This window comes from Lotus japonicus, chromosome 1 (genome assembly GCF_012489685.1).
Source record: "Lotus japonicus ecotype B-129 chromosome 1, LjGifu_v1.2".
Classification (NCBI taxonomy): domain Eukaryota; kingdom Viridiplantae; phylum Streptophyta; class Magnoliopsida; order Fabales; family Fabaceae; genus Lotus; species Lotus japonicus.
Window position 1 is genome coordinate 12,716,104 of NC_080041.1, and position 27,316 is coordinate 12,743,419.

Below are 27,316 nucleotides of genomic sequence, written 5' to 3' on the forward strand. Positions count from 1 at the left end.
CACATAATTACCGACTGCCTAAATGTCATCGATAACATGTTAATTTTTTTTTTTTATAAAAAAGTGTACCAAAGAGTCAAGGCCGTAAGTATTTCAGTAGGATTAGTTACCGATAACTGATTGACAACTAAGACCGTCAATATTCTGAAATGATCGTCTAATTATCAACAACCTAGGTCATGAGTAAATTAAATAAATATATAGCGTGTTTGAGTTGACCGTGGACATATAATTCAAAATTCTAAAAACTATGCTTTATATAGGGGCTCTCAATTATATACAAGAGTCTTCATTGGTTTGGGTTGATGTGATGCGTCGATGATCTAAATGTAACAAATGTATTTGGTTCAAATTGGTTTAGTTACTCGGTTCACTTCACTTTAAGTTCGAACCTAACCAATTGTAGTTCAGTTCTCTGATATTTTTTTAATTTGAACCAACTTGATCCCCCAATTAACTTTTTCATAATTTTTATATATTTATTATAGTACATTAGAAAGAAAAATTGCACCCTCCAAGGATTGATCTCTGAACCTCTCGCACCCAACCACATGTCTCATATATAGCTCTTACCATTTGAGCTACCATTCATGAACAATTTTCATATATTTATACTTCTTAAACTTTATTATTTACGCACTTTGAACAACTCATTTTTAATTTTATCATTTTGGTTTTCAAGTGTCTAGTTAATAGTATATTAACAATACCAACAAGGTCTAACACAGTTGGCGGAAAGCTGAATTTGTTAAGTATGTAATCAACGATTCGATCTCTAAACATGGGAGAGACCTACTCAATACTCACTTAAGGTGATATCTGAATATCGAGGATTAATCTCATATTGCCGGATGTAGGATACCTTGGTAAAAAAATTTGCATTAACCATTAACTAATGAATAACACCAAGTTATAATTAGTATAAATTAAGGCATGTTTGCTGTGCTGTATAGTCTAAGGCCTGATAGTATAAGACCTGATTGTATTAGATCTGATAGGATAACGTCTGATAAAATATTAATACTATACAACGTTTGATCATACATTGTATAATTTGGTCTCGATAATGGTGGTGGTACATGGTGGTGACGTGCGGTGATGGTGGTAGTATTAGTAGTGACGATGGTGGCAGCGATGACGATATTGGTGGTGGCGGTGACGACGATGGTCGTGGAGGGTGGCGGCGGCGGTAGTGGTGGTGGTAGTGGCAATAATGATGACGATATCAACGATGGTGGAAGTGGTGGTGGTGGTGGCGACGACGGTAGTGGTGGCGGCGACGGTGGTGGAAGTGGAGGTGACGGCAGTGGTGGAGCGTGGTGGTGGTGGCGGCGACAATGGTGGTGGCAGTGGAGGGTTCTAGTGGTGGCGGTTGATTAAATATATTCAAGTAGTTTATACAACTATGTGAGCTACTCACCCCACCCTCTGAAGACACTTTTGGTAACTAAACCAATGACACTCTTTGTTGCAATGTTAACTTTAAAGTTTAAACCAAACGCGGATAACACGTTAGCCCTGAGGATTCGGATAAAAAGTAACGAGAAACGCTTCCGCGTTCAAACTCAACACACTTCACCTCACCTCTCCCACGAGGTACTCGAGCCACTGTCTCATCCCATCATCATCAGATATATAAGGTCCATAGTACACATTGCCACCAACTCATCAGTTTCATTTACCCACTATTCAATCCAACTCATCCATTCATTCATTCCCTCTGTTTTTTCCTTCAATCATCATCATATCTTCACGCAACTTGGCCTAATCTTCTTTCCTTATCAACCAGCCAGAGTGTGCTAGTCACTCATAAACTTTGAACCCAACAACACAAGAACAAGCATAGAAAACCGCACCATCATCCCCCATTTAGCTCAAAAACGCTACTAGGATTTCATAGGATGATGCCCCTCCAACTAGGCCTCAAAACAGGGGTAGCTTAGCTAGCAGCAGAGAAAAAAAACGCTCTCTCCTCTGAGCCTTGGAAACAACAACACCCCACAAAACGTTTTCATTCATTCTTGTCAAGCAGAGCTGGTTTTTTTCATGTGAGTGTTCTGTAAGACGGTTTCTTTTTTTTGGGTATTGTGTTTGGTCAAGATTTACACGCAATAAACCCATCTTGGTTTCTGAATCATGCAGGTTCCTTGAGGAGTGATATAAATTTGGATAAGGTTTTGGGTTTGCATCACTTGCATTCTAGAGTGTTCTCTCCACTAGTGATCTCAATGAATATCCATATTAAAGACAAGTAGGGACAAAAAAAGGTTGAGAGTTGAGACACATGCTGTAGTCCATTTCACCTTAAAAGAGTGAAAACAAACTTCTCAAAAATCTTGTTCTAGATTTGCTTGCTGGGTGTAGAATATGGCGGCGAATCGGTGGTGGGCTGGGAGCGTGGGGGAGGGGAATCCTTCTTCTCCGGCGGAGGAAGAACCGAACAGGGTCGCGTCGAGAAGGGAGCAAGAGTTGGTGGAGAACAGCAACAACAGCTACAGCAACGGCGCACCGTCCAACAGCGGCAACAGCAACACCAACGGCGGCGGAGGGGATGATGAGGAGAATAACAACGACGAGCACACTCCGGGAGGTGGAAGGCGGCCGAGGGGGCGTCCGCCGGGGTCGAAGAACAAGCCGAAGCCGCCGGTGGTGATAACCAAGGAGAGCCCCAACGCGCTTCTCAGCCATATCCTGGAGGTCGCCGGCGGCAGCGACGTGGCGGAGTGCATCGCCACCTTCGCCAACCGCCGCCACCGTGGGGTTTCGGTGCTGAGTGGTAGCGGCGTGGTGACTAACGTGACGCTCCGGCAGCCGGCGGCGCCTAGTGGGGTTGTCAGCCTGCAGGGGAGGTTTGAGATACTGTCGCTCTCCGGCGCGTTTCTGCCGCCGCCGAGTCCTCCGGAGGCAACTGGGCTGACGGTGTATCTGGCTGGTGGGCAGGGGCAGGTGGTGGGTGGCACGGTGGTGGGGTCGCTGGTGGCTTCAGGGCCTGTGGTGGTGGTTGCTGCAACATTTGCTAATGCTACTTATGAGAGGCTGCCATTGGAAGATGAACCAGGGGAAGAGGAGATGCAAGTGCAGGAACAACAAGAGGTGAATGAAGGTGTAATTGCAACTAGTGCAGAACCTTCTTCTTCTCAGGGTTTGGCGCAGCAACAGGTTGCAGTGTACAATTTGAATCCTAATCTGATGCCAAATGGTCAGATGCCTCATGATTCTGTGCCCGTTTGGAAATCTTTCTACAATTAGTTCTAGAGTGGGAATCAATTTTAGGGAGGAGTAGCTTCTGAGTTTCTGAATTGATTCTGATTAAAGAGGAACTGATATGAACATGTTATTAGGCTTGTCTTAGAAGTAGCTTATGAGTTTCTGAATTGATTCTGAGAAAAGAGAAACTGAGCTGAACATGTTATTAGGCTTGTGGTAGAAGTAGCTTCTGAGTTTCTGATTTGATTATGAGAAAAGAGAAACTGATTAGAACATGTTATTAGGATTTCTCTTAGAACTTAGAAGTAGCTTCTGAGTTTCTGAATCATGAGAAAAGAGAAACTGATTCGAACATGTTATTAGGCTTGTCTTAGAAGTAGCTTCTGAGTTTATGAATCTTTAACTGGTTCAAACATGTTATTATTAGGCTTGTCTTTCATTTTGTTCAATCTTTGATCTTAACTCACTTGTACTTGTGCATTGTGGTGCTGACAGTTCCTTGTTCTATATATCCTTGCAAGCCAGTTTCTTTTCTTAACTCACTTGTCCTTGTGCATTGTGGTTCTGGGCTTCTGGCATCATATTATTAGGATGTTTAGTTGATATTTAATTACTCTTGGTGAACTTTTCTGATTGTCATTGTGTAGGCAAGGGGGGTGATTGAAAAGTTAATGTATGGTGTTAAATTATGTTGCAGTCTATGTCATGAGTAATTGTTAGTAATACTAAATTAGTCACTCCTCATATTCCTCTCCTCAAGGTTGGACCCTTCATTGATTAATAAAGAGAGTACACCATGGTCCTCTGAGTTAACCCTTCATCTTCTAAACCTAGAAATTTAACCATTTTCTTTATCTTCAAAACCCAGGCACCCATAATTCCCTTCATCTTCTTCTTCCTTCTTCTCATCCCACTCCCACCCAACACCACCATCACCAGCGAACCCCCACCGCCCCCCCCCCCCCAGCACCACCACCGCCAACCCCTCTCACCCAACACCACCAGCAGCTCCTCTAAAACTTCCCAAAACCCAATCTTCTGCCCACCCCAATTTTTTTTAGCAAAACCCATCTTTCACACACAGATCTAAGGTGTCTTGCCCTCTTTTCTCCTCCACAAATCCAAGCCCCAAACCATGAAGCCAAACCAAACAGAAGATGAAGTCAATCCAAACAAATTCAGACCCAAATCAGAAAAATGAGATGAAGCATAGGTGACAGAGGGATGGATCTAGAACTCGTCTTAGTGGCAGAGCAGATCGTGAAGGAAGAAGACTATGATGGAGGAAGGGAGATCGAGGGTGAGAAGACCCACGACCACAGTGGTGGCTCCGGCGGAGGCGCGACACCCCTGCCGTGGCGTCGCGGTCGAAGCTCGGTGGTGATGGCGGTGGAACAAGCAGCGGTAAGGAAGAATCTCGATTCATTCTGGTATTGGAGTTTGGAGTTGTTATTCCTCCTTCATCTCTTTTCTGATCGTGGCTTTGAGGATTTGGTTGAGGGAATTTTATATAAGAAGTCAATTTTGGTCAACTATGATTGGCGCCTACTCCAGGGAGAAGAGTTGGGAGGAGGTTGTGGACCTCTTTTATGACATGGTGCAGCATGGTTTCTTGCCTGATGAGCTTTTGCTTTCGAAGATCTTGCAAGTGAGGGAAGTGCGGGGATTTGGAGACCGGGATGCAAGACTGTAGCAGGTTCATATAGGTGCCCCCATCTCATCTATCTTCCTCCTTTAATTAGTGTATCTGTTTGAAATGTTTGGATCTGGTATTATTTGGCTAGAAAGTTGGTGAAAATCAATAATTGAGGATGAAGGTGATAACTTCTGGATGAAGATGATGATGAACAGTTTTTTTGTTGTTGTTGAAAGTGATGATGTATCAGATTAGTGAAGATAGATTAATTAGATGAAGGAGAGATTTTTTTAATTTAAATAAAAAAAATTATTCCACCTGGCGTCATTAATCTGACGTGGCAATGCCACATGGGCCACCGGAGCTCCGGTGTTGACCCAAAGCTCCAGAGGGACCAAAACCAAACCTTTTGACAAAGGTTAGGGACTTAAACCCACCTTTACTTCGGCAAGGGACGAAAACCAAGCATTTGGTAAAGGTTAGGGACCAAAAACTTATTTAAGCCTTTGCAAATTTTATCTGCTATATCTTGAAGTAGGTAAAACTATATTCTTTTTTTTTTTTTTTTTGAATTTGGTAAAACTATATTCTTGAGTTAACTCATCAATTGTCAATTTTCTCACCATTGTAGGATGGATTCCTCATATTTTTTCCATCCATCATACTTCTCAATACAATATCAAGTAGGGCAGGACTCAAGTTAATGTTAGATGTGCAGGACGCAGTATACTATTAATAATTAATAATGCTGAATAAAAAGTGATCTCAAAAAGAAAAATGTTGAAAAAAGTGAGAGACAGGAGAATGATAAAATGAACGGTGATAATTGAATTTATTGGAGGGTCGTCTATGCAAAAGTAGGAGTGTTAATTATATTTATGCAGGAACCATGATGGCATGATGTACCCTCTCAGTTTTGGTGCAAGGGTAAACTGTACTATTGTCTACCTAGTTGTGACCCTTCTTGTCTAGCTGTATTCTGCATTTGGCATTTCATCGTAAGCTAATAATTGAATTGGTTGAAACTCATTAAAGTTCAGGTTTAGGCGAGACCATGGTATTTTGTTGTTGTGGTAATTTGTTCTTGCAAATCTGATCAGGTGTGGTGAAAGTTAAAGGTTTTCCTAATAGTACAATTCATAAGGATCCAAATTTCAATTAAGGAGTTCAAACTTCAAACCATGATCTTTAATCATTACAAAGTACGAACAATCGGTACCAGGATCGCGACCAATCTTCTGATTTGCGTGGGGATTCATCAATACGAGAACGCTCCCCACGCCCCTCTCCATCGGTGGCTTCTCATGGTGGGGGAGGTGGTTCGACCTCTGCTCCAATTTTTAAGCCGGTGGCTCCTTTGGCTGAGGGAGACCCTACTAAACTCCCGGTGAAGCCTCGCTGTGGTGGTGATGACCAAGGTGAGGACTCTGGTTATGGATCAGTGACGCTGCCTTTGTCTAAGAAACGTAAACAAATTGCTGTTGTGTTGTCTGCTCCTGATGGTAATGCTACTGAGAGTGCACATGATGGTTTTCTAAGGACTGGTGCCAGCTTAGGGGATGTTGGGTCGGACTCTCTACCCCCTAGGAAGATTCTCTTTGATTCGATATCGGCGGACGCTGCGGGACAGCGTCGCCGGGAACAATGAAACTCTTATCGTGGAACTGCCGTGGGCTTGGGAACCCAGAGGCAGTAAGGGCTCTAAAACAGCTCATCCACTCAGAAGGTCCCGATATGGTTTTTCTTATGGAGACTCGTAGAACGGTTGCAGAATGGCAACGTGCTCGTGGCTCTTATGGTTTTCCTAATCACTATGCTGTGGATTGTAGAGGTATGGGTCGGTCTAGAGGTGGTGGTTTATGTTTGTTGTGGAAGGAGGAGATGGATGTCACTATCATTTCCTCTTCTCCGAATGTTATTAATTTTCATGTTCCAATGGATGATAGGACCTCGCATGGGCAGATATCAGCGGTGTATGGTTATCCTGAGTTGGCTAGGAAACACTTGACTTGGGCTTTGATCTCTTCTTTGAAACCGGCTGAGGGTGTTCCATGGCTTTGTTGTGGGGATTTTAACGATGTTTTATCACCAGAAGCTAAAGAGGGAGAGGATCCGGTTGATGTGGGTCGCCTTCAAGAGATCCATGCTTCTCTAGCTCTTTGCTCACTGGTGGATGTGGGGTTCTCAGGGTTACCGTTTACATGGTCTAACAAGAGGACAGATCAGAGTTCTATTCAAGAACGGCTTGATTATGCTCTCGTTAATCCGGCTTGGATTGAGGGTTGGTGTCAGACTAGGGTGGATCACCTTCCTCGCCACCAATCGGATCACAATCCTATTTTGGTTTCTTGGACAGCTGGTTTTGGAGTGGACATCCGACGGCAGCGTCGACCTTTCCGTTTCGAGCAACTGTGGTTGGAGGATTTTGAGGATTGTGAGGAAACTGTGACTGCAGCATGGGCTCAGGGTTATGGTTCTTGGATTTCTAGAGTTGACACTCTTGGTGAGACCCTCCGCGAGTGGGGGAAGGTGAAATATGGGCATTTTATGCGTGATATTAAGACTTTGAAAAAGAAGTTGTTGGACCTTCAGCAGATGAACCAGTCAGAGGAGGTACTTTCTGATATTTTTAATACTGAGAGAGAATTGGATAATTTGTTACACATGGAGGAAATTTGGTGGTCTCAACGGTCCCGTGCTTCATGGTTGAAACATGGTGATCGTAACACACAATTTTTCCACCGAAAGGCTTCTCAGCGCCAAGCGAGGAACTCTATTGTGAAGATAAAAAATGATGCTGGAGCTTGGGTTCGGGACTTGAGGGGTATTGAGCGAGTTCTGAAGGGCTACTTTGTGGATTTATTCTCTACTTCTCAACCCACTAGGATTGATGAAGCTACTGATTTGGTGCGTGGTCGTCTCTCAGACAACCACAGACTCTTTCTTTCAGACCCATTCACGGCTGATGAGGTTGTTTGTGCGTTGCGTCAGATGCACCCTACCAAGGCTCCAGGTAGGGATGGTTTTCCAGCGGTTTTTTATCAGAAATTCTGGCATGTGGTTGGAGATGACGTTCTTCGGTTAGTTCTGGGCATCTTGAATGAGGGTGCCTCTCATGAGGTTATAAATCAGACATTGATTGTTTTGATTCCAAAAGTGAAGGATCCGATGTATGCGAGCCAGTTTCGTCTGATAAGTCTTTGTAATGTGGTGTTTAAGCTGGTAACTAAAACGATTGCTAATAGGATGAAGGTTGTGCTGCCTGATATAGTGAGTGAGTCCCAGAGTGCTTTTGTGCCTAATCGTCTGATCACTGATAATGCCTTGGTTGCTTATGAGTGCTTTCATTACATGAAGAAGAAGGCTACGGGACATCAGGGGACTATGGCTCTCAAGCTTGATATGTCGAAGGCCTATGATCGAGTGGAGTGGGATTTCCTTGAGCAGACTATTGCAAAGATGGGGTTTCCGGATCATTGGGTCTCTCTCATCATGGGATGTGTTCGCACTGTCTCTTTCTCAGTCATGCTGAATGGCAGACCTACTTCGTCATTTCGTCCGCAGAGAGGGCTTCGACAGGGTGATCCTTTGTCTCCTTACCTGTTTATTCTCTGTGGGGAAGTTTTGTCAGCTATGTTGTCTAACGCGTGCGCGGCTTCCAGTTTACATGGGTTGAGGGTGGCTCCTGGGGCACCGGTGATATCCCATCTGTTTTTTGCTGATGACAGTGTTATTTTTACTCGTGCTTCCAGGGAGGAAGCAGCTATGGTTTTGTCTATTCTTGCTTTCTATGAGGACTCTTCAGGTCAGAAGATTAACTTGGACAAGTCTCAGCTTTCCTTGAGCCGAGATGTGCCTACTACCAGATCTATTGAGCTATCGAGGCTGTTGAGTATGAAGGCAGTGGAGAGCTTTGACAAGTACTTGGGTCTTCCGACGATTATGGGGCGATCAAAGAAACAGGTTTTTTCTTTTGTGAAGGAGCGAGTTTGGAAGAAGTTAAAGGGTTGGAAGGAGCGTGCTCTCTCGAGAGCAGGCAGGGAGGTGCTTGTGAAGGCGGTGGCCCAAGCGATCCCTACATATGTTATGAGCTGCTTTGCTTTGCCTGGATCTTTGTGTGATGAGGTTGAGCGGATGATTAATCGTTTCTATTGGGGTGGTGATGTCGCAAAGCGTGGTTTGAATTGGGCTCGTTGGGACCGTCTTGCACAACCCAAGGATCATGGGGGTCTTGGTTTTCGCTCATTCAAATCCTTTAATATAGCTTTGTTGGCTAAGCAATGGTGGCGTCTTATGAAGAATGATGGATCCTTGCTAGCACGTGTTTATCAAGCTTGTTATCATAAAAGATTGCCTTTGTCTGCTGCAAAGTTGGGCTCGCGGCCAAACTTTACTTGGTCTAGCATTTTTGGTGCAAAGTGGGTAGTTGAGAGAGGAGGATATTGGCGCGTTGGTTCTGGTCGTAGAATACGTATTTGGGATGATTCTTGGGTCCCTTCGAGTACTGGATACAAGCTCTATTCTGGTCGTCAGTATCAGCAACAGTTCACGCATGTTGCGGATTTAATTGATGAGCAGCGAGGTGTGTGGAATACTCACTTGGTTAAGAATTGTTTCTCTGCCTATGAAGCCTCGTTGGTGCTGAGTATTCCACTCTCCCACTCGGTGGTTCATGATGTGTTCGTGTGGGGCGGAACAGATGACGGAAAGTACACCACAAAGTCAGCCTATGATTTTATTATGCAGTTTCGTGCAGGGTCAGTTCCTTCCTCATCTGATGTTGGTGTTCCGCCTGGGTTTTGGAACCTGTTATGGTCTTCAAAGGCTCTTCCGAGGTGCAAAGAGATGGTGTGGAGGGCGTGCACGGGGGCGTTGCCGTCGCGACGATCGCTGGCTCGCCGGGGTATGTCCATTGATGTGGCTTGTCCGTTCTGTGATATTCAGGTAGAGTCTTCAGTTCATGCTCCTTTGGACTGTCCTGAGGTTCGTTGCATTTGGTTTGGATCCTCTTTATCGGTGATGCCGCCGTATGATGTGGTAGGGACTGCTTCTCTTTGGGCGTGGCTCTACCAATTTTTTAAGCTCAAGGATGATGCACTTACTGAGCAAATCATTACGCTGCTGTGGGCTATATGGTCACGTAGGAACAAGTGGGTTTTCGAGCAAGTGAAACTGTCCCCGGAGCAGACTTGGCGCTTGGCCTCTTCGGTTCGTGTGGTGATGGCCACTGATGCGGGTCCACTACAGAATGGTGCTCGAGCTGGGAACGAGAGAGCTCGCCTGGCTGCATGGAAGCCACCTCCAACAGGGGTGGTGAAGGTGAACACAGATGTCTCTCTTTCAGGATCTGGTGAGTGTGGTATGGGACTCGTTGCTAGAGATTCTCGAGGTCGGGTGCTTGCTTCAGCTGCTGCTCGACAATTTCATTCTCTCACTATTGCTGTGGCTGAAGGTATCGCTGTCAAATGGGCAATTAGGTTGGCTTTGGATTTGGACTTTAAGGATGTGGTCTTTGAAACTGATAACATGCAAGTTGTTGGTGCATGGTCTACGTTTTCCTCTAATTTTTCGTATTTAGCGTCGGTAGTGTCGGATTGCGTAGCTTTGTCATCTAGTTTTAGTTCTTTTAGTTTGAGTCATGTTTGTCGCGGTGCGAATAAGGCCGCTGATTTTATGGCAAAATATGCCTTGTCTGGTCAATGTTTTGTTTGGATAGGTGATGCTCCTTATGCTTTAGAGAGCATTTTATCCATGGATGTTGCTGCTATTTCTTCTTAATGAATTTGACCTTTTATCAAAAAAAAAAAAGAAAGCAAAAATATATTAGGGTCCCGTTACTGTGGAGCCCGATTTTTCGAGCTCTAAAATTGGAGCCTTGTTTTTGACCAGACATCTCGCTTCATTTAAAAAAAATGATTTAATTAGAAAAATGTAATAAACAGTTTAAGTTAATAACAATCTCATTTGGGAAAAAAAAAAGTTAATAACAATCTCTTCTTCCTCCTCTTCCACCTTTATCTTCATCCCCAAAACTCAAACCCAGAAAATCATCAATGAATGAATGAATCTCCAGACCCATAAAATTTTTGCTTAAAGGAAAAAAAAAAGATGAATCAGATCGAGATGAACATAAAGATGCTATCACCATATCGAAATGAACACTAAACTAACAGAAAAATCAAATCTTTTTAATAAAATATCAAATATGGGTTTCATCATATCTGAGTTCCTCCTCCATCTGGGCTCCTAAACCGCGAAGACGGATACGAAACGGTCAAAGCGAAAGACATTTAAGTTTCATAGCAGAAACAAAATGAATATGGTTTGCTTCAAAATAAAGCTAAACTCCCATTTGACACATCAAAACCAGCATGACAATAAAGTTCAATGCTTTTAAACTCGAAAGAAATACGCAAACGAACTACAATCAATACAACATTAAATCCCCAAAATTTTCCAATACTCAATAACAATAGAAACTTTCCCAAATTCCTGAAGCTCGGAAGAAACTAGTGTATCACACCCATCTCCTTGCCATATCAATCACGACTCAAACAACTCCTTATTTAGTAGATCTGGACCAAATCGAGTTGAATAGGATCAAACACACTGAAGAACAAACCTTCCTCTTGCCCATGGAGTTTCAGATGCGCCAAGACCACAACCTCTCCATAGCAGCCATCAAATTACCTTTGATCCAACCAACTACTGCCACTCCACAAACATCTGAATTCCTCAACCCTTATGGGTTTCATCAGATCTGAGTTCCTCAACGGCGAAAACGATGACGACAGTGAAGGTGACCGCGCAAGAGACCATGCGCCGCGACGCCGGCCTGAAGCCTGGTTCGTCAAGATCGTTTGCACCGTTATTCATCAACATCTTCATCGTGATGTTCATCTTCAAACCCAGAAGAACTCCTTCAACCTAGAAATTCGAACCATCTAAACCGAAAATCCCAACCCAGAAGCTCCTTCAACCATCAAATCCAGAAAAGAAACCCAGAAAAGAACTCACCCCATGAAAGATCTGTGAACCCGAGATCTAGATCTCGCGCATCCATTGACAAAATCGACCTCATAATCAAAAGAAGAAAGAGATGAAGTTTGATCCCTTAAAATCAAAAGACAGATCTGTTAGAATCAAGCCTCAACCAATCGAACCCATGACATATCTGTGAACCCGAGGTCTGGATCTCGTGCATCCATCCTCTCGATCTCTTCTCTTCTCTTCTATCTGACGGGTGATAGCGGTGGTTAGATCGACAATTTTTTTTCTTCATGTTCAAGAAGATGAAGTTGAAATGTAGTATGCCGATGAAAAAAAAGTAAGAAGATGAAGGTGTTGGGTCAATCTAATCTAATTAAATTGGAATTTGTTTATTAATTAAGTTTTAATGTAAATTAATGAATTTGGAATAAAAAAATTGAAAAATAAAATTACAGGTGATCACCGGTCAAACACAGGGCTCTAAAATTGGAGCCCGAAAATCGGGCTCCATGATATCCGAATCCAATATATTAATATAAGACTCAAGGTAGGCAATTCTTCTCAAATCCAGAAGAAAAAAAATGAGGACAACCCAAAGATATCAACTCAGCTTAACACCCACAAAGTAAAAGGCACAAGAAAGGAGTTGTGGTCATGGCAGAAAAAAACGTTCAAAGTAGCAGATCAGGAGATTGCTAAACTGAAATTCAAATTACAACAAATACAAGCAAGGCCTCACAGGTTTATTGATTGGGAAGAAGTCAGCAACCTGAAAAAGCAGATTAATGATTTGTGGGAACAAGAGGAGAAATTTTGGGGTGCCCGCTCTCGCCTCAAATGGGCCCAATATGGAGACCACAACTCCAAGTTTTTCATGCGCCAACCATTCATAGACGTAACAGAAACATAATAGAGAGAATCAAGGGGCCACATGGAGACTGGCTGGAGGAACACCCCGAGCATCTCCAATGCTTTCACAAACTACTTTAAGGAGATCTTCATATCCCAAGACCCTCAAAGAATTTCTGAGTGCTTAGAGGATGTTCCCTGCAAAGTAACAGAAAACATGAATGAGACACTGACAATGGAGATAACAGAAATAGAGATAACTGAGGCAGTAAATATTTTAGGGAGCATGAAGGCTCCAGGCCCTGACGGGCTGAGCGGGTTGTTTTTCAAAACTCATTGGGTTGTGATAAAGAATTCTGTCTGCAATGCTATCAAAGACTTCTTTGACTCAGGAAATATCTCTGATGAGGTGAATGAAACGATTGTTGCCCTAGTCCCCAAGATTGCCAACCCTGAGGAAGTCACGCAATTTCGACCCATCAACTGCTGCAACTTCATATTCAAGGTCATATCTCGCATCATTGTCACAAGACTCAAGAGCTACTTGGACCAACTCATCACTCCCAATCAGAGTGCCTTCGCGGGAGGTAGAACTATCCAAGATAACATCATCGTAGCTCAAGAAGTCTTTCATGGCCTTCTTAACCGAGGGAGGGAGCTAAAGGATTATCTTGCTATTAAGCTCGATATGAGCAAAGCATATGATCGCCTGGATTGATCGACTTATGAAACTTGTGAGAGGTGCTTCATACAAGCCGAAAATAAATGGGCATCTTAGCCGCAAGATCCTGCCAGAAAGGGGCCTGAGGCAGGGGGATCCTCTATCCCCCTACCTCTTTGTGTTAGCCTATGATGTTCTTTCATTTATGCTCAACAAAGCCTGCATTCAAGGGAATTTGGAGGGCCTCAAACTTGCGGTTGGTGCCCCCACCTTGACACATCTTTTTTTCGCTGACGAGTCCCTTCTTTTTGCCAAAGCTTCTCCACAAGAAATCTCTCAAATCATCCAGATTCTGAACCTCTACTCCACAGCGTCAGGTCAACAAATTAATGTAGCCAAATCGGGTGTTATCTGCTGCAAGTTCACTCCCAGCAATGTCAAGCGAGAGCTTTCCCGAATGCTAAACATGCCTGTTTGGGATGACCCAGGATGCTATCTAGGACTGCCGACTGTTTGGGGCAGAAACAAATGCTCTTCCTTGAACTGGATAAGGGATCGGGTCAAAGAAAAATGGAGGGCTGGAAGGGTGCTCTTCTCAACCAGGCTAGTGCTAATTAAGGCCGTAATCCAAGCCATTCCTTCCTACGCCATGGCTATTGTGAGCTTCCCCAAGACCTTCTGTTCTTCGCTGAATTCTCTTGTGGCAGCCTTTTGGTGGAGGAGTCATGGCAAGAACGAGGCATCCACTGGAAGAGTTGGGGGAAGATCTCTGAGAATGAAAACAAGGGTGGAATTGGCTTCAAAGACTTCAAGTGTCAAAACTAAGCTTTCCTAGCTAAACAAGCCTGGCGGGTGCTCACAAATCCCTCAGCTCTTTAGGTCCAAGTCCTCAAAGCATGTTACTTCCCTGATCACAATTTCCTTGAAGCACCGATTGGGAATAAATCTTCCTGGATGTGGAAGAGTCTTGTAGAAGGCAGGAATTTTATCAAAGAACATGGAAGGTGGACTGTGGGTAGAGGCCTGGCCATCAATGCTTGGAAAGACACTTGGATTAGCTCGGGACTCAGACTTACACAACAGCCCCATCACCATGACTTACAGGTCTCGGATCTCCTCCTTCCTCAGAGAGGGGGCTGGAACAAGCCTTTAATCACACACCTTTTTCCCCCACAGATTGCCTCCCAGATTCTAAAGCTTCAGCTTCCTGGATGCTGACGATGTGCTTTACTGGCCTCATGAGAAAATGGGACATTTCTCAGTAAAGTCTGGCTACAATGTAGCAAGGGCCAATCACAAGTAACCACACCTTCTGCGACAAGCTCCCATGTAGTCCCTGATGACTTTTGGAGCTTTATTTGGTCATGCAAAGTGCCCCAAAAAATCAAACTCTTTCTCTGGAAAATCAGTCAAAATGCATTAGCAGTCAAAGATAATTTGCACAAAAGGAAAATTGCCACATGCAACCTTTGCCTGATATGCAAAAATGCCCAGGAAACCATTGAGCACTTGTTCTTCCTCTGCCCCTAGACAAGGGTTGTCTGGTTTGGCTCCTCATTCCAGTGGGCCATCCCAAGTACGGGTCTCCCTCCGGCTGATGTCTGGATCTATGAGAAATTCCAATTCCTCAAAGCAGTTTCCCAGGACTTTGACAAGGACTCTGCTACCTTAGCTTGTACTCTTTGGTGCCTCTGGAAAGGGAGGAATAGAGCAGCCTTTAATATGGAGATCCCCAATCCTTTTATTACCCTGGAACAAATCAGAAGAACCCTCAGCACTGCAGTACTAGCTCATACAGGGAAGAAAAAAGAGACAAGCACAAAGAACCCAAAATCTAAAGAAGCTACCTTATGGGCCCCCCCCCTCCGGATACCCTTAAGGTAAATGTGGATGCAAGTTGGGTACCTGGACACCCCTCCTCCTCAGTGGGTATCATCATCAGAGATAACTTTGCCTCTGTTTTAGCTGGAACCCACAGAAGACTCTCCTCCCCATCTCCACTAGTCGCGGAAGCCATGACCATCAGAGAAGGACTTGTGTTAGCGACCAACTTAGGCTGTACCAAGATTATCCTCGAGTCAGACAACCTCCAGTTGGTACAAGCGTGCAGATCATGACACACCCGGAGAGAAGCAAGCTCGATCCTCCTGGACATCAAGCAACTTATGTCGATGCTCCCATCTTGTAGCTTCCACTGGGTAACAGAGAGAGGAATCAGACATCGCACTTGATTGCTAAGCTCAGCTTTGAAGAGAGTCTTCCTCAAGACTGGACCTTCAACCCTCCTTCTTGCCTCCGTGCTGCCCTTGTAGAGGATGCGAAAGTGGCGGCGACCACCTATGGCTTCCCTACACCGACCACCACACTGTTGTAATCTTTGGTGCGGCGGGGAAGCTATCCCCTTTGGGTCTGTTCAATTTTGGTTTCCTTTAGGATTCGTTGATTGCAACCCTAGTTTAGGCAAAGAGGAAAGTTATGCTCTTTCTCTCTCCAGTCAGATCATTTTCTTTAAAAAAGCATTTTGTGCTTTACACTAAGCTTTATTGTACTCTTAGGATTTGATGTTGTATTCCTCGGGCCAGGCCCTTTTTCCAGTTTAATCAAATTTCCATTGACCAAGAAAAAAAGCTTAACACCCACAAAGTAATAGAGATAGCAAACCCCCAAAGCCAAACCGAACAAACAAAATAGCAAAACCCCAAAACCACCTATAAAAAACTTCAACCAGATTCTCAGTAAAGAACATGATACCCGTTGGGATTAGCTCATTATCTTATCAGTTATTTGAATTTTGATTTAAGGGGATTGTGATATAGGTGTTGAGGGATTCTATCTTATCCTATGGGTTTAGATAAGACTCTATCTTATCTTATGGGTTTAGATAAGATTCTATCTTATCGTTTTAGATTATATTATCTTGTAATACTAAATTTAGTAGTGTCTTATAAATAGATAAAGTCCCTAACCCTAAAAGTGTGCTAGTGTGCACCAGGTGTGTGCGGAGTGCGTCACAATTGGGTGGTGTGCAAGTGCACCGCAATTCGGCGATGTGCGAGGGTACACAACAATTGGGTAGTTGAGAGAAACTGCTATTGTAAACACAATTGATTATTGAGAATTAATAAAGGGAGCTATAGCTACTCTATAGCCGCAGAGGTAGGCACAATTTGCCGAACTGCGTGAACAAAGCTTCCTGTGTGGTTTCTTCGTCCTTTCTCACTCTATCGTACTGTCTGAATCAAGTTGTGCATTTTTCCGAACAATTTGTATATGAGCGCCTGGCTCGCGGGATCGAGGCTGGTGTACCGAAAGTATCCCTTGACGGTGTGGTCAGGTGGAGTGTTCCGTTTCTCACGGTGGAGCAAACGACGGTGCAAGGTTGGATATCTTCCGCTGCGGATAAAGGCCATGAGGATTGCAGAAGTCATCGAGAGGAGAAACTGACGGATCTAACAGACACAGGACAGGGTGTTGAGCGAGGTGGAGTTCGAGTGTCAGAGTGCAACAGACATGTTGACTAAGACAGTCACCACCAATCCCGAAAATCAGAGTCAAGAAACTGAAGCAACAGATCATCACAAGGGAGTTTGGAATTCGCCAAGGTGGAGATTGTTAGGAATTTGCTCATTAGTAAAATCTTGGGCCCACATATTTTATTTTGAGGCCAAATATTCAGTTTATTAAGATTTGATTTAATGGGGAACACAACCCCGGAAATCATGATTTTGGAGCTGACTAGTTGATTTCACGAGGGTTCGAGAATTCACCAAGGTGGAGATTGTTGGGATTGGCTCATTATCTTATCAGTTATTTGAATTTTGATTTAAGGGGATTGTGATATGGGTGTAGAGAGATTCTATCTTATCTTATGGGTTTAGATAAGATTCTATCTTATCGGTTTAGATTATCTAATCTTGTAATACTAGAGTTAGTAGTGTCCTATAAATAGATGAGGTCCCTAACCCTAAAAGTGTGCTAGTGTGCACCAGAGGTGTGTGTGGAGTGCGCCGCAATTGGGTGGTGTGCAAGTGCACTGCAATTTGGCGGTGTACGAGGGTACACAATAATTGGGCAGTTGAGAGAAACTGCTATTGTAAACACAATTGATTATTGAGAATCAATAAAGGGAGCTATAGCTACTCTATAGCCGCAGAGGTAGGCACAATTTGCCAAACTGCATGAACAAAGCTTCCTGTGTGGTTTATTCATGCTTTCTCACTCTATCGTACTGTCTGAATCAAGATGTGCTTTTTCCCAACAATACCAAAGAAACAAAGCATCCCAAAGCCTTCCAAAAAGAGACCAACGAAAGCAAAGCCCAAGGGCGAAACAAATCATAACGTTTCAAAAGACTCCAAAACACCCTCAACACCCGATTGCGTTGAATGCAATCACACCCAAAAGCAACAAACAAGTCAACTCTCTATTTTTCCTCAACGTAATTTAACATCGTAAGCAAGCGACAAAATGACCTCCTCTCCATAGCACTGAAAACCACTCTAACCTCATTCCCTACAATAAAAAATGCGCTTAACTCTTGTCAAAACACCATAAGAGAAATAGGCCTCCGGCAAAATTGAAGGGTTATCCATAGAAGGAGAAATCTTTGGTGTCTCTGATGGATCCGAAGCCACACTACATACAAAGCTAACCTATGAAGAGCTGAAACGTTGGGATGCCTTGACTATGCCTCCAAATCTTCCACTTCAAGCTCTTAAGTATTTTTCCATTTTCTAAATGTCTAAATATGCAAGAGATGTGAAGAAGTGCCATGAATTCGAGTTTTTGGCCTTATATAAGCTTTTTAGAACCCTTGGCTTGCTTGAGAGAGCTTTGATCACTTAGCGAGACCTTGCTTCCAGCTTGGGTTTCCTTGCTGGCTTGAGTGAGTTTTAAGATTTTCACTTAGCGAAAAGGCTCTTTTCAAATTATTTAATCACTTTAACCTCGCTTAAGCGAGGCAAATCTCACTAGAACGAGATCATTTCTTTAAAAGTGGGTTTCCTTAGTATTTTTATGCTTAGATCTTCTTGCTTTTCTTTGAGCTTCAGACCTACATAAAAAAAATTAGGAATTAGAGTTAAATTTACATATATTCTTTACTAAAATTGTAAATTTACTAAAGTACTCAATTGATGGTTAAAACAATGTACTATTGAATGTCACATGTCACATAAGTGTCTAGAATGATATTTAAAAATAAGTAAACTTAACACTTATCAACCCCAACTAACACTTTCTTTATTCTCAAACAAAATGTATTGACTGTCATCAAGCATGGATGTATAAATTTTCAAAAGCTTCGATTGCAATATTTCTAAAAAATTGAAGAAATTATCCGGAATAAAAGTATGATGCCCACAATAAAATTCACAACAATGATACAAGTGCTTATCTATTATGAAACTCAATAGGGTTGTAATCAACTACCATCAATCCATCAGGGAATACTCAATCACACCATGATATAGGTAAATGTTTCACTCAATCACACCAATGAATCATAGGTAAACCAATAGTGTTTAAAATGGTTTTAAAAAATAGTTTTTAAGATAAGTGGTTTAAAAAATACACTCACTTTTTACTTGAATTTCTATAAATAGTACTATTAGAGCATTTCCAATGCAAGGTTCTTAGTTCTTATTTTTGAGTTAAGAACTAAGAGCATCTCCAATGCTAGTTCTTAATTCTTAGTTCTTAGCACTATTCATGTGGGCCCGTATTGCCACATATGCTTAAACAACTCTCAAGCAATTTTGCTCGGACCGGCCAGTCCGACCGGTTGAACCGGGACTCGGTCACCTGGCCGGTCCGAACCTCATAACGGATCGGTTATGCAGTCAAACTGGTGGGAACCGGTACGGCTCGGCCGGTTTAATGATTAAACCGGTGACTCGGCCGGCTTTTAATTGAACCGGTGAGTCACCAGTTTTTTTTTTGCAACAACTATTTATTCTTTAAAAATATTAAAAAGGGAACCTGGCCAGGATTCGAGCCCGTTCCTTGGAGGAAGAAAGCAAGGAAATCCACCACTAAGCTAGACAACTGGTTTGGTATAATTTTTTTTTTTGAAATCTGGTTTGGTATAGTTATTACAACTAATTATATATATAAAATAAAAAATGAATAAATTAGTAGCAATAACAGTATAACAAAATCTCTTTTACGAAAAAAAAACACTATAAAATCTTTTGAAAAATATAGATAAGTATTGTTTATCATAAAACTAAAATCACAATTCCAAAAGTGACAATATTTACTTGTGTCATTTATTTTAATGTAAATATTTAATAACTATAATTTAAAATAAGTTATTTGTATGCTTTTTACTATTATTAAAAAATGTAGAACCTATTTTTAATTGATACTTTAAACTTATATGTAATATTTTGTTGTAGTTAAATATTTCTTGTTGGTATTTTAATTAGGTACTTGTGTGATGGGAATGAGTTTAAATTTAGAGTATGGAGTTAATAATTAGTCTTAGCTAGTATATTATTAATTTTTTATTTTTTTTAAAATACACCGAGTCAAGCAATCGAATCAGTGACCCACTGGTTCGACCAGTGACTCAATGACTCGGTACCCCGACCGAGTCGATGACCGAGCCGAGTTTTAAAACACTGGATGAGTGAAATAATATTTTTTTATGCTAAGAACTCAAAAGTAAAACTCCTTATATAAGAACTGAGTTCTTATTTTTAAGAACTAAGATCTTCACGTCATTCTCTCCAATGGTTAAGAACTCAGTTCTTAGTACTTAACTCAGAAATAAGAATTAAGAATCTTGAATTGGAGATGCTCTAAGAAGTTTTACTTTTTGAGTTCTTAGTATAAAAAATTATTTTTTTCTCTCTCATTCATTTAATTTAAATATTGAATTAGCATTTCAATTTAAATCAAAATTATATGAAAATAAAAAATTAATATAATGGTATTGTTGGACCGGATGAATAATGCTAACTAAGAACTCATGGTTGAAGCAAAATTTGCAAAAGAATTGTTTAAGCACATGTGGCAGTACGAGACCACATGAATAGTGCTAAAAACTAAGAACTAGCATTGGAGATGCTCTTAGGCCACTTAGCATGGGTTATACATCCACTTAAACTTTATAGTCCCAACCCATTGCTAAAAGATTGGCTATAAAAGTTTCTTGATCCATCCATTCACCATGTCCCATGTTTCCACCCGAGACAAACCCTTCTTTTTTCCCGTTCATTACATTCCCTTCATACCAAATGCCAAAGCAGCCAGCATATTAGTCCAAAAAGAAAAGACGATTGAAACTAATTAATTATTAATTTTACATAGTAATGATTTTCCCAAATTCCAATCACTTTAGTTACAAACCTTTACAACTCAATTTATATCCGTTGATTTGCTAAACATTCTACAGTGATTTTGTCTTTTTTTAATTGAAATGATTGCGCGAGTAGCATATTTTAATCTTACATATACAGTTACAAATCTTACCTAGGAACTTCATGAGCAGTTTCAAAACTCTTACCTACGAACTTAATTATATTGTAAAATACACATCATACAAAAGTTAATTTTCCAGCAATCATAATCATGCGCAACATGTTTTGATTTCCGTTCAAATCTTCCAGAATTAAGTTCACTACCACAAAAGCAACTAGAAATGGCTTCTCCTAGAATCAATTCTTCATTCAATCTGAAAATCTATTATGTACCTAAACATGCATGCACTGAGCCAGGTCTAGCAACATATTTAACATTCCTGATCGGAACTTCCATTACCTAAACATGTACCTAATTCTTTATGTCTATCCATTATGTTTGAACCAGGGGTGGTGCACGAAGACCTCTTGGTCAATTCCTGATAGGAACTTCTCAAATGGATTGGAGTTGAAATCACCAAATAAAGGCTCTTGTAGTGCATGTGCATTAGGAGGAAGCTCTGTTTCCATCTGTGAGTTTACACTTTGGTATACTACTGAGGCACTTCCTTCTTGTGATGAAAGAAAATTAGCTAGTTGATTTTGATGATATGGTGTCCTTATTGTAGCATGATCATGCTGCAGAAGATACTGTATTTCACTGTTCAAATTCACTGGTACTTGGACACCGCCACAATCAACACTACTGACAAATGAATTTGCTATTTGACTTCCAAGTAAATTATCTATTTCCTCTTGCAAGCTAGCAATCTGCACACAGCATGTTTAAAAGTTATATAGGAAACACAAGACTTATTTATTGCATGTTTTGACAAACATCATCAGAATAAATTGTGGATATAATTGATTTTGTTAAAATTAATTTGAAGAGATTTATATTTACATACATTTATGTGAGAAAAATGATTATGTGTATGGTTGAGTTTGTGCTCAGACGGGGAAATGCAATATCTGAATACTATTCTACTAAAGAAGTTTTCTCTTGGGGGTTGTTCGATTACTTGTGGTTCTGTCTCAAATACTATGTCTACGGCAGAAACTAAGATTTATAGCTTCGTCGTAGACTTAATTTTAGAACTAGAATCAATTATGAAAGAAACATCCAAACACAAAAGATATTGATCTGGTGGAAGAATCAATTCTAACACTTGTAAAAGATGGTAACAGAGATGCCCTGTTACATATTATTGTGTGATATATCAGGTACAGCATAGAATTTAAATAACCTGTTGATGCAATGCGTAGATATGAGCAACACAGCCATATATAGGATCCTGCATACGAGCCAAGGCTTCATAAGAAATGGTGATGGCAGCATCACTTCTACTCTGGATTGGAAGATGTGAAAGTAGCCTGGATACATTACTGGCACCATAAACCTTATGCACCGCTGCAAAATGGGTTGCAGCCTGGTCATAGGAGAAGTAAGGAGCAAAAACACAATCACTTGCACACTTTCTCCTGAGGAACTTGCATGCTCCACATGATGAGCCAGGCCCTGTCATTGTGTCAATAGTGCAATAAGAGTAGTACTAGTTTGGTCTAAGGAGAGAGTATGAGGTTCTAACACTTTATAGCCACCACCTGGGAGTGTACATGTGAGTACTTTTGTTGTGTTCAAGGACATTCCCACCTTTACTAATAAAGTCTTGGTTAAAGTGGAAAAAGCACAGGTCTCTTAGAGCATTTTTTCAAGTTTTTACACCAGTTCTTAAGATTAAGTGATGGGGTTTTTTTTTTTTTTTTCCATTAAAGCACGTTTGTGTGGAGTTGTTTGCTGCTTAAAATTAAGTAATAGTTGCTTCAACAATGTCCCCGTAGGATAGCTCAAGTGGTAGGAGCTTGGGACATATGATTGGGTAGGAGGAGGTTCATGGATCGATTTCTGGTGGTGCAATTTATATTTCCGTCGTAAAAAAAAAAACAACAATTGCTTAGCCAATTCTTTAAAGTTCTTTATTAAAAAAAATTCTCTCACATATTCACAATTCAGTCTCTCTTTTGCATTAAATTGAAATATAAAAACATAAATATATGAGTTGTTTATGGAAAAAATTTAAGAATCACCATTAGAGTAAAATCTACGTGAGTTGTTAAATCTTATGCGGCATCTGAGACTTATAGAAATAGTGTTAGCAACCACATTTGTGTATACTTTTAAGAGGTTGTCTAAATAACCCATGATAAAGTTTGAGTTAAATAACCCATCATCCAATCACATTGGAGATAAATGAGTTGGAAATAAATTAATAAATAAAATATAGAAATTCCAACTCACTTATCTCCAATGTGATTGGATGATGGGTTATTTAACCCAAACTTTATCATGGGTCATTTAGACGTGTGGTATTGTGTTCAATCTTTGAATCCATGTGTATGGAAAAACAATTCGGAGGATCCATATTTTAGTGTTTAATAGGGTGCCTAGTAGGGTGGACCATTCATATTTTGGTCAACCAATGCACCATAATTAAGAACCATTGGATTTTAGAATCTTGAAATATTATTTAGTTGGACGGTTAGAATTTATTGAATACTAAAAGGGTAAAAATGTAAAGTGACCCTTCTCTCAGTACCTTTCCCTTCCTATCGAACCCCCATTCAACCACTAGCCTCCATCATCAAGACCTCCATAACGACCATAAAAAAAGACCTCCATAACTACCCCAAACTATGCCTCCTTCAATTGCCCCATTCAACCTGCACCCTTCAAGAACCCTGCCTCACCAACAAGCTGTGACCACCTCCCATCAAACTAGCCAACAAATTTAACACACCAAAGCAGGGCCGGCCCAAGGGTAAAGCCACCCAACCAAGCGCTTTAGGCCTCCCAAAAAATATTCTTTTTACTAAGTGAAAAATGCCTCAAATTTTTTTTTACTAAGTCAAAAAAATGCCTCAATTTAAAGTTTGCTTTAGGCCTCATTTAGTGTTGGGTCGGCCCTGTACCAAAGCACCATTTTTGCCATCAGATTCATCAACATCGGAACCCCGGACCACCATATGGCTCCTCTAAAACGTCATCGTTAATGTAACTTGCACTGTTATGGGACCAGATCAACACCGTTTTTGAAGGTGCGAAAAACACTAGAAAGGGGGGGTTTGAATAGAGTTTTTGTACTCGGTTATACTTTTGGCTTTTTCAAAACTCAAAGATAAAAACTAAGTGCTGAATAATAGAAAGTAAAGCACACGAGTATTTTATCCTGGTTCACTTGAGATAAAAGCTCAAGCTAATCCAGTCCACCTGTGAAGGTGATTTCTTCCTTCTTCTGATGAAGGCAATCCACTAAAATCAATGAGTGTTACAACTGCACTTTGCAACCTGCTAAGTGACTAACAGTACACTGATTTTCTCACTAGTATCCTCTTAAGAAGCTGATCTACCGATCCTCTTAAGACTAGCTAAATACTGAATCAGCCTTGATTCAGTCCTCTCAAGATCCGACCAACCTTGGTCTCTTGATGAACTTTACAATATGATGTAAAAGGTTTCGGGTTTACAATGAGTGCTTCTAACAAGCGAATAGTAAACTCAGATGTTTAAGAACAGTGAAGAAATAATGCTAAGAGAATGGTTCGTTTGTGTTGAATATTTTCAGCAAAGTTTCTTAGCCTCTTTCTTCTTTCTTCAGCCTTTATATACTCCAAGACTTGTGATGTAGCCGTTGCTAGGGTTTTATCCGTTAGAGTGGCAATTCTGTAATATCAGACTGCTAGGCTGTACAAGGTAGGTGGCGGACAGACTGAGACTTGTACGACGTTGTACTGTGATAGCGACCTGTCCTTTCACCAGTTGACTTGTGATGAAGGAGCTTCAGATGAACGTTGATGAAGCTTCTGATCATCGTCAGATTGAAGCTTGGATTCTTCTGACCATACAACTTCTGCTTCTGAACAAGTTCCTCAGAACTTCTGATGGTCAGAGCTAGAATAGCCTGGGTCTTCAGAACCAACTTCTTGCAAGTCTTCAGAACTTGAGTCTTCTGCTTCTGGACCGTTCCACTGGAACATCTGGTCTTCAGAACTACTGACTTGAGTTCTTCAGATCTTCTTGAGAGCTTCCATCTTCAGAGCTTCTGAAGTATTTGTCACTGTTCAGAACGAACATGGTAGGTTAATGAGCTCTCTTTTTAGTAACCCTTGGTTCTTCTTCTTCTGAACGAATAGGCTTGGGTCAGATTCAGAACTTGTTTGTCACAACTTAAAAAAAACAAACGTTAGGGTACCACAATTGTTCATCATCACAAACCTCAATTGTAATCATCAAAACATAGAGATGCAACCACTGATCAAACCTTGATCTTACAATCTCCCCCTTTTTGATGATGACAAAACAAGTATTTTGATGAACAATTTTTACACAATAAACTGAATACACAAGAGAGAAAAGATCAGAGAATAAACTTATCCTTGTGTAACAGTTTGCTATGCTCTTTCTGAATCTAGGACAGCACCTGTTTCTGAGCTAGGGTCTCCTCCTGACTCCCCCTGAATCTATGACTTGATGAATTTGTGAAGATTCTAGATTCGGAGTCTGGTTATGTGATCAGAATTTACGCTTGAAGAGATGTATACTCATCAGAAGTTATGGTTTCAGAACTTAGCGTATCTCACATAATAACATAGAGTCTTGTCTAGATATAATTGGAATAAAGCGTTAGAGGCAAGATTAGTTCAAAATGTATTCCTTATCTGAGACGCTTGACAATATCTATGTGCTATAAGTATTGATACTTATTCTCCTCTACTGGTTTTATGTAATATAAAAATTTATCAAAACCAATTTATGTACTCCCCCTTTTTGTCATAATCAAAAAGAGTGAAAAACAAAAATTAACAATAACAATAACAAGGAAATGATGCAATGAAGATATGTTATTATTTCGGAATGGAGAAGAAATACAAAGGATCGAGAGGAAAGAAGAAGACTAAGCCTAGACAAACAGGAAAGCTCGAGAATTCTTCATGGAGAGAAGTTGAAGGTGGAGAGGACGAATGTCCTTATCAATTGAGGCTAACTGAGTAGCCAAATCTTCCTTCAAGGCAACATTCTCCTGGACAACCTCTTGATCTGCTTCATGATTATCTGCCTTATATTCCAGAAGCATGCAAATACCCTGGAGCTGAGCGTCGATGTCCTCCTGGCGATTGGTCAGACGGAGGAGATCATTCAGAACATCTTGAAGGTTCTGAAGACAGTGAGTCTGATGAGAAGTGAGCCAACATGTCAGAAGATGCTCAATCTTCTCAAGAGCTTGAGAGATCTGAGAGGAAGAGAGATTAACACTTCATGGAAAGACTTGGTCAAATACCATAGTCTTGAGTTCAGAAATTAAGTCGACAGAAGTCATTCTTGAACAAGGGAGAATGAAGAGAATGAGAAGGAAGTGAATTGCGTTGTGATGGAGAAGAAGGATTGCGGAGATTATAAGGAGAGAAGGTAACAGAAAATCATGCATAAAACTGATTAAATCATAAAGGCATGTGAGTTACTAAATGGACGGTGCATTGAATCAGATAAGAATAATTAAGCATAGTTAGCATAAAATAAATGCAGTCATAACAATTAAATGTATGCATGATAGAGATGATGAATTCAAGGCTTGGAAGAGGAGGGAAGGTTGTCCATGAGGTACTTCATGATTGCTTCCATTTTGCCTGAGGACTCTTGAATTTGCTTGCTTTGCTCATTTTGAACTTGTTCCTCAACCATCTGAAATAACCTCTGCTAATCATTCTGAATTCTGTCAATTCGGGCAGCAAGAACTTCAACTTATGGAGCTGGATCAGATGTAGGGACTTCTGGAGCTTGAACATGAGGAGCAACTTCAGCCTCTGATGACATTGCAATATCAACTTGAATTGGCCCTTGTTTCTGAACATCATCAGCATCTGCATCGTCCAGAATGACTATGCCATCTGTGCTTTCTTCTTCTTCCTCTGTTGAGAGCATCACAGCATCTTCTGAGGTACATTCAGAGACAACACATGGTCTTTCAGCCACAGCTCTTCTCAAGGGTTCACAAACCTTGTGCAGCACTCTCTGCCTTTGCTCATAGGCCCTCTCAGATGCATCATGAACTCTTAGTCGTTTTTCCCTGCTAAGTTGCTTCTGAAGTGCATTCCCTTTGCCTTCTGACCATCTCTCAAAGGCAGACCATAGACCATCAACAAGAGAGGCATCAAACTGATTATCAGTTACCTGATACAGCCATTTCAGTCTTCTGGTGGCCTCTTCAGAAAACTCCTGAATGAGTTGAGTAAGGTTCTGAGGATGGAAGGAGGTGGCCAGGGTCAGAACAGGCTGAGGAGCTCTGGCAGCATTGGAGCTTGAAGCATTTGATTCATCCATGTGCTCAGAAGGAGGGAAATCAATCTCATGGTCCTTCTCGAAGCCTGAGTGATCTGATTCAGCCATGTGCTCAGCTTCAGAGATAGTATCTGGCCTTGAATTGACAGTCTTCTCAGGTGAAGTGAAGCTCATATCCTGTGAGTTGACTGCTGAGTAATTGGACAAGGATACATAAGAAGTCTCAGCAGCATCTG

The 27,316-nt window shown here is 41.3% G+C and overlaps 2 protein-coding genes across 2 annotated transcripts; one reads left to right on the plus strand and one right to left on the minus strand.

The window, feature by feature from the left end:
• The first annotated feature begins 1,580 nt into the window (after positions 1-1,580).
• Positions 1,581-5,043, plus strand: LOC130733699 (AT-hook motif nuclear-localized protein 15-like). The gene is made up of 2 exons (XM_057585935.1): positions 1,581-2,048; positions 2,143-5,043. The coding sequence occupies exon 2, from the start codon at positions 2,368-2,370 to the stop codon at positions 3,247-3,249; it is 882 nt and encodes a 293-aa protein (XP_057441918.1). The 5' UTR covers positions 1,581-2,048; positions 2,143-2,367; the 3' UTR covers positions 3,250-5,043.
• A 15,817-nt stretch (positions 5,044-20,860) lies between these two features.
• Positions 20,861-22,629, minus strand: LOC130731613 (LOB domain-containing protein 33-like). Its single transcript, XM_057583891.1, has 2 exons — positions 21,994-22,629; positions 20,861-21,517 (listed from the first exon to the last, which is right to left on the minus strand). Exons 1-2 carry the CDS (start codon positions 22,270-22,272, stop codon positions 21,134-21,136), a joined length of 663 nt encoding a protein of 220 aa, XP_057439874.1. The 5' UTR covers positions 22,273-22,629; the 3' UTR covers positions 20,861-21,133.
• Positions 22,630-27,316: the final 4,687 nt, after the last annotated feature.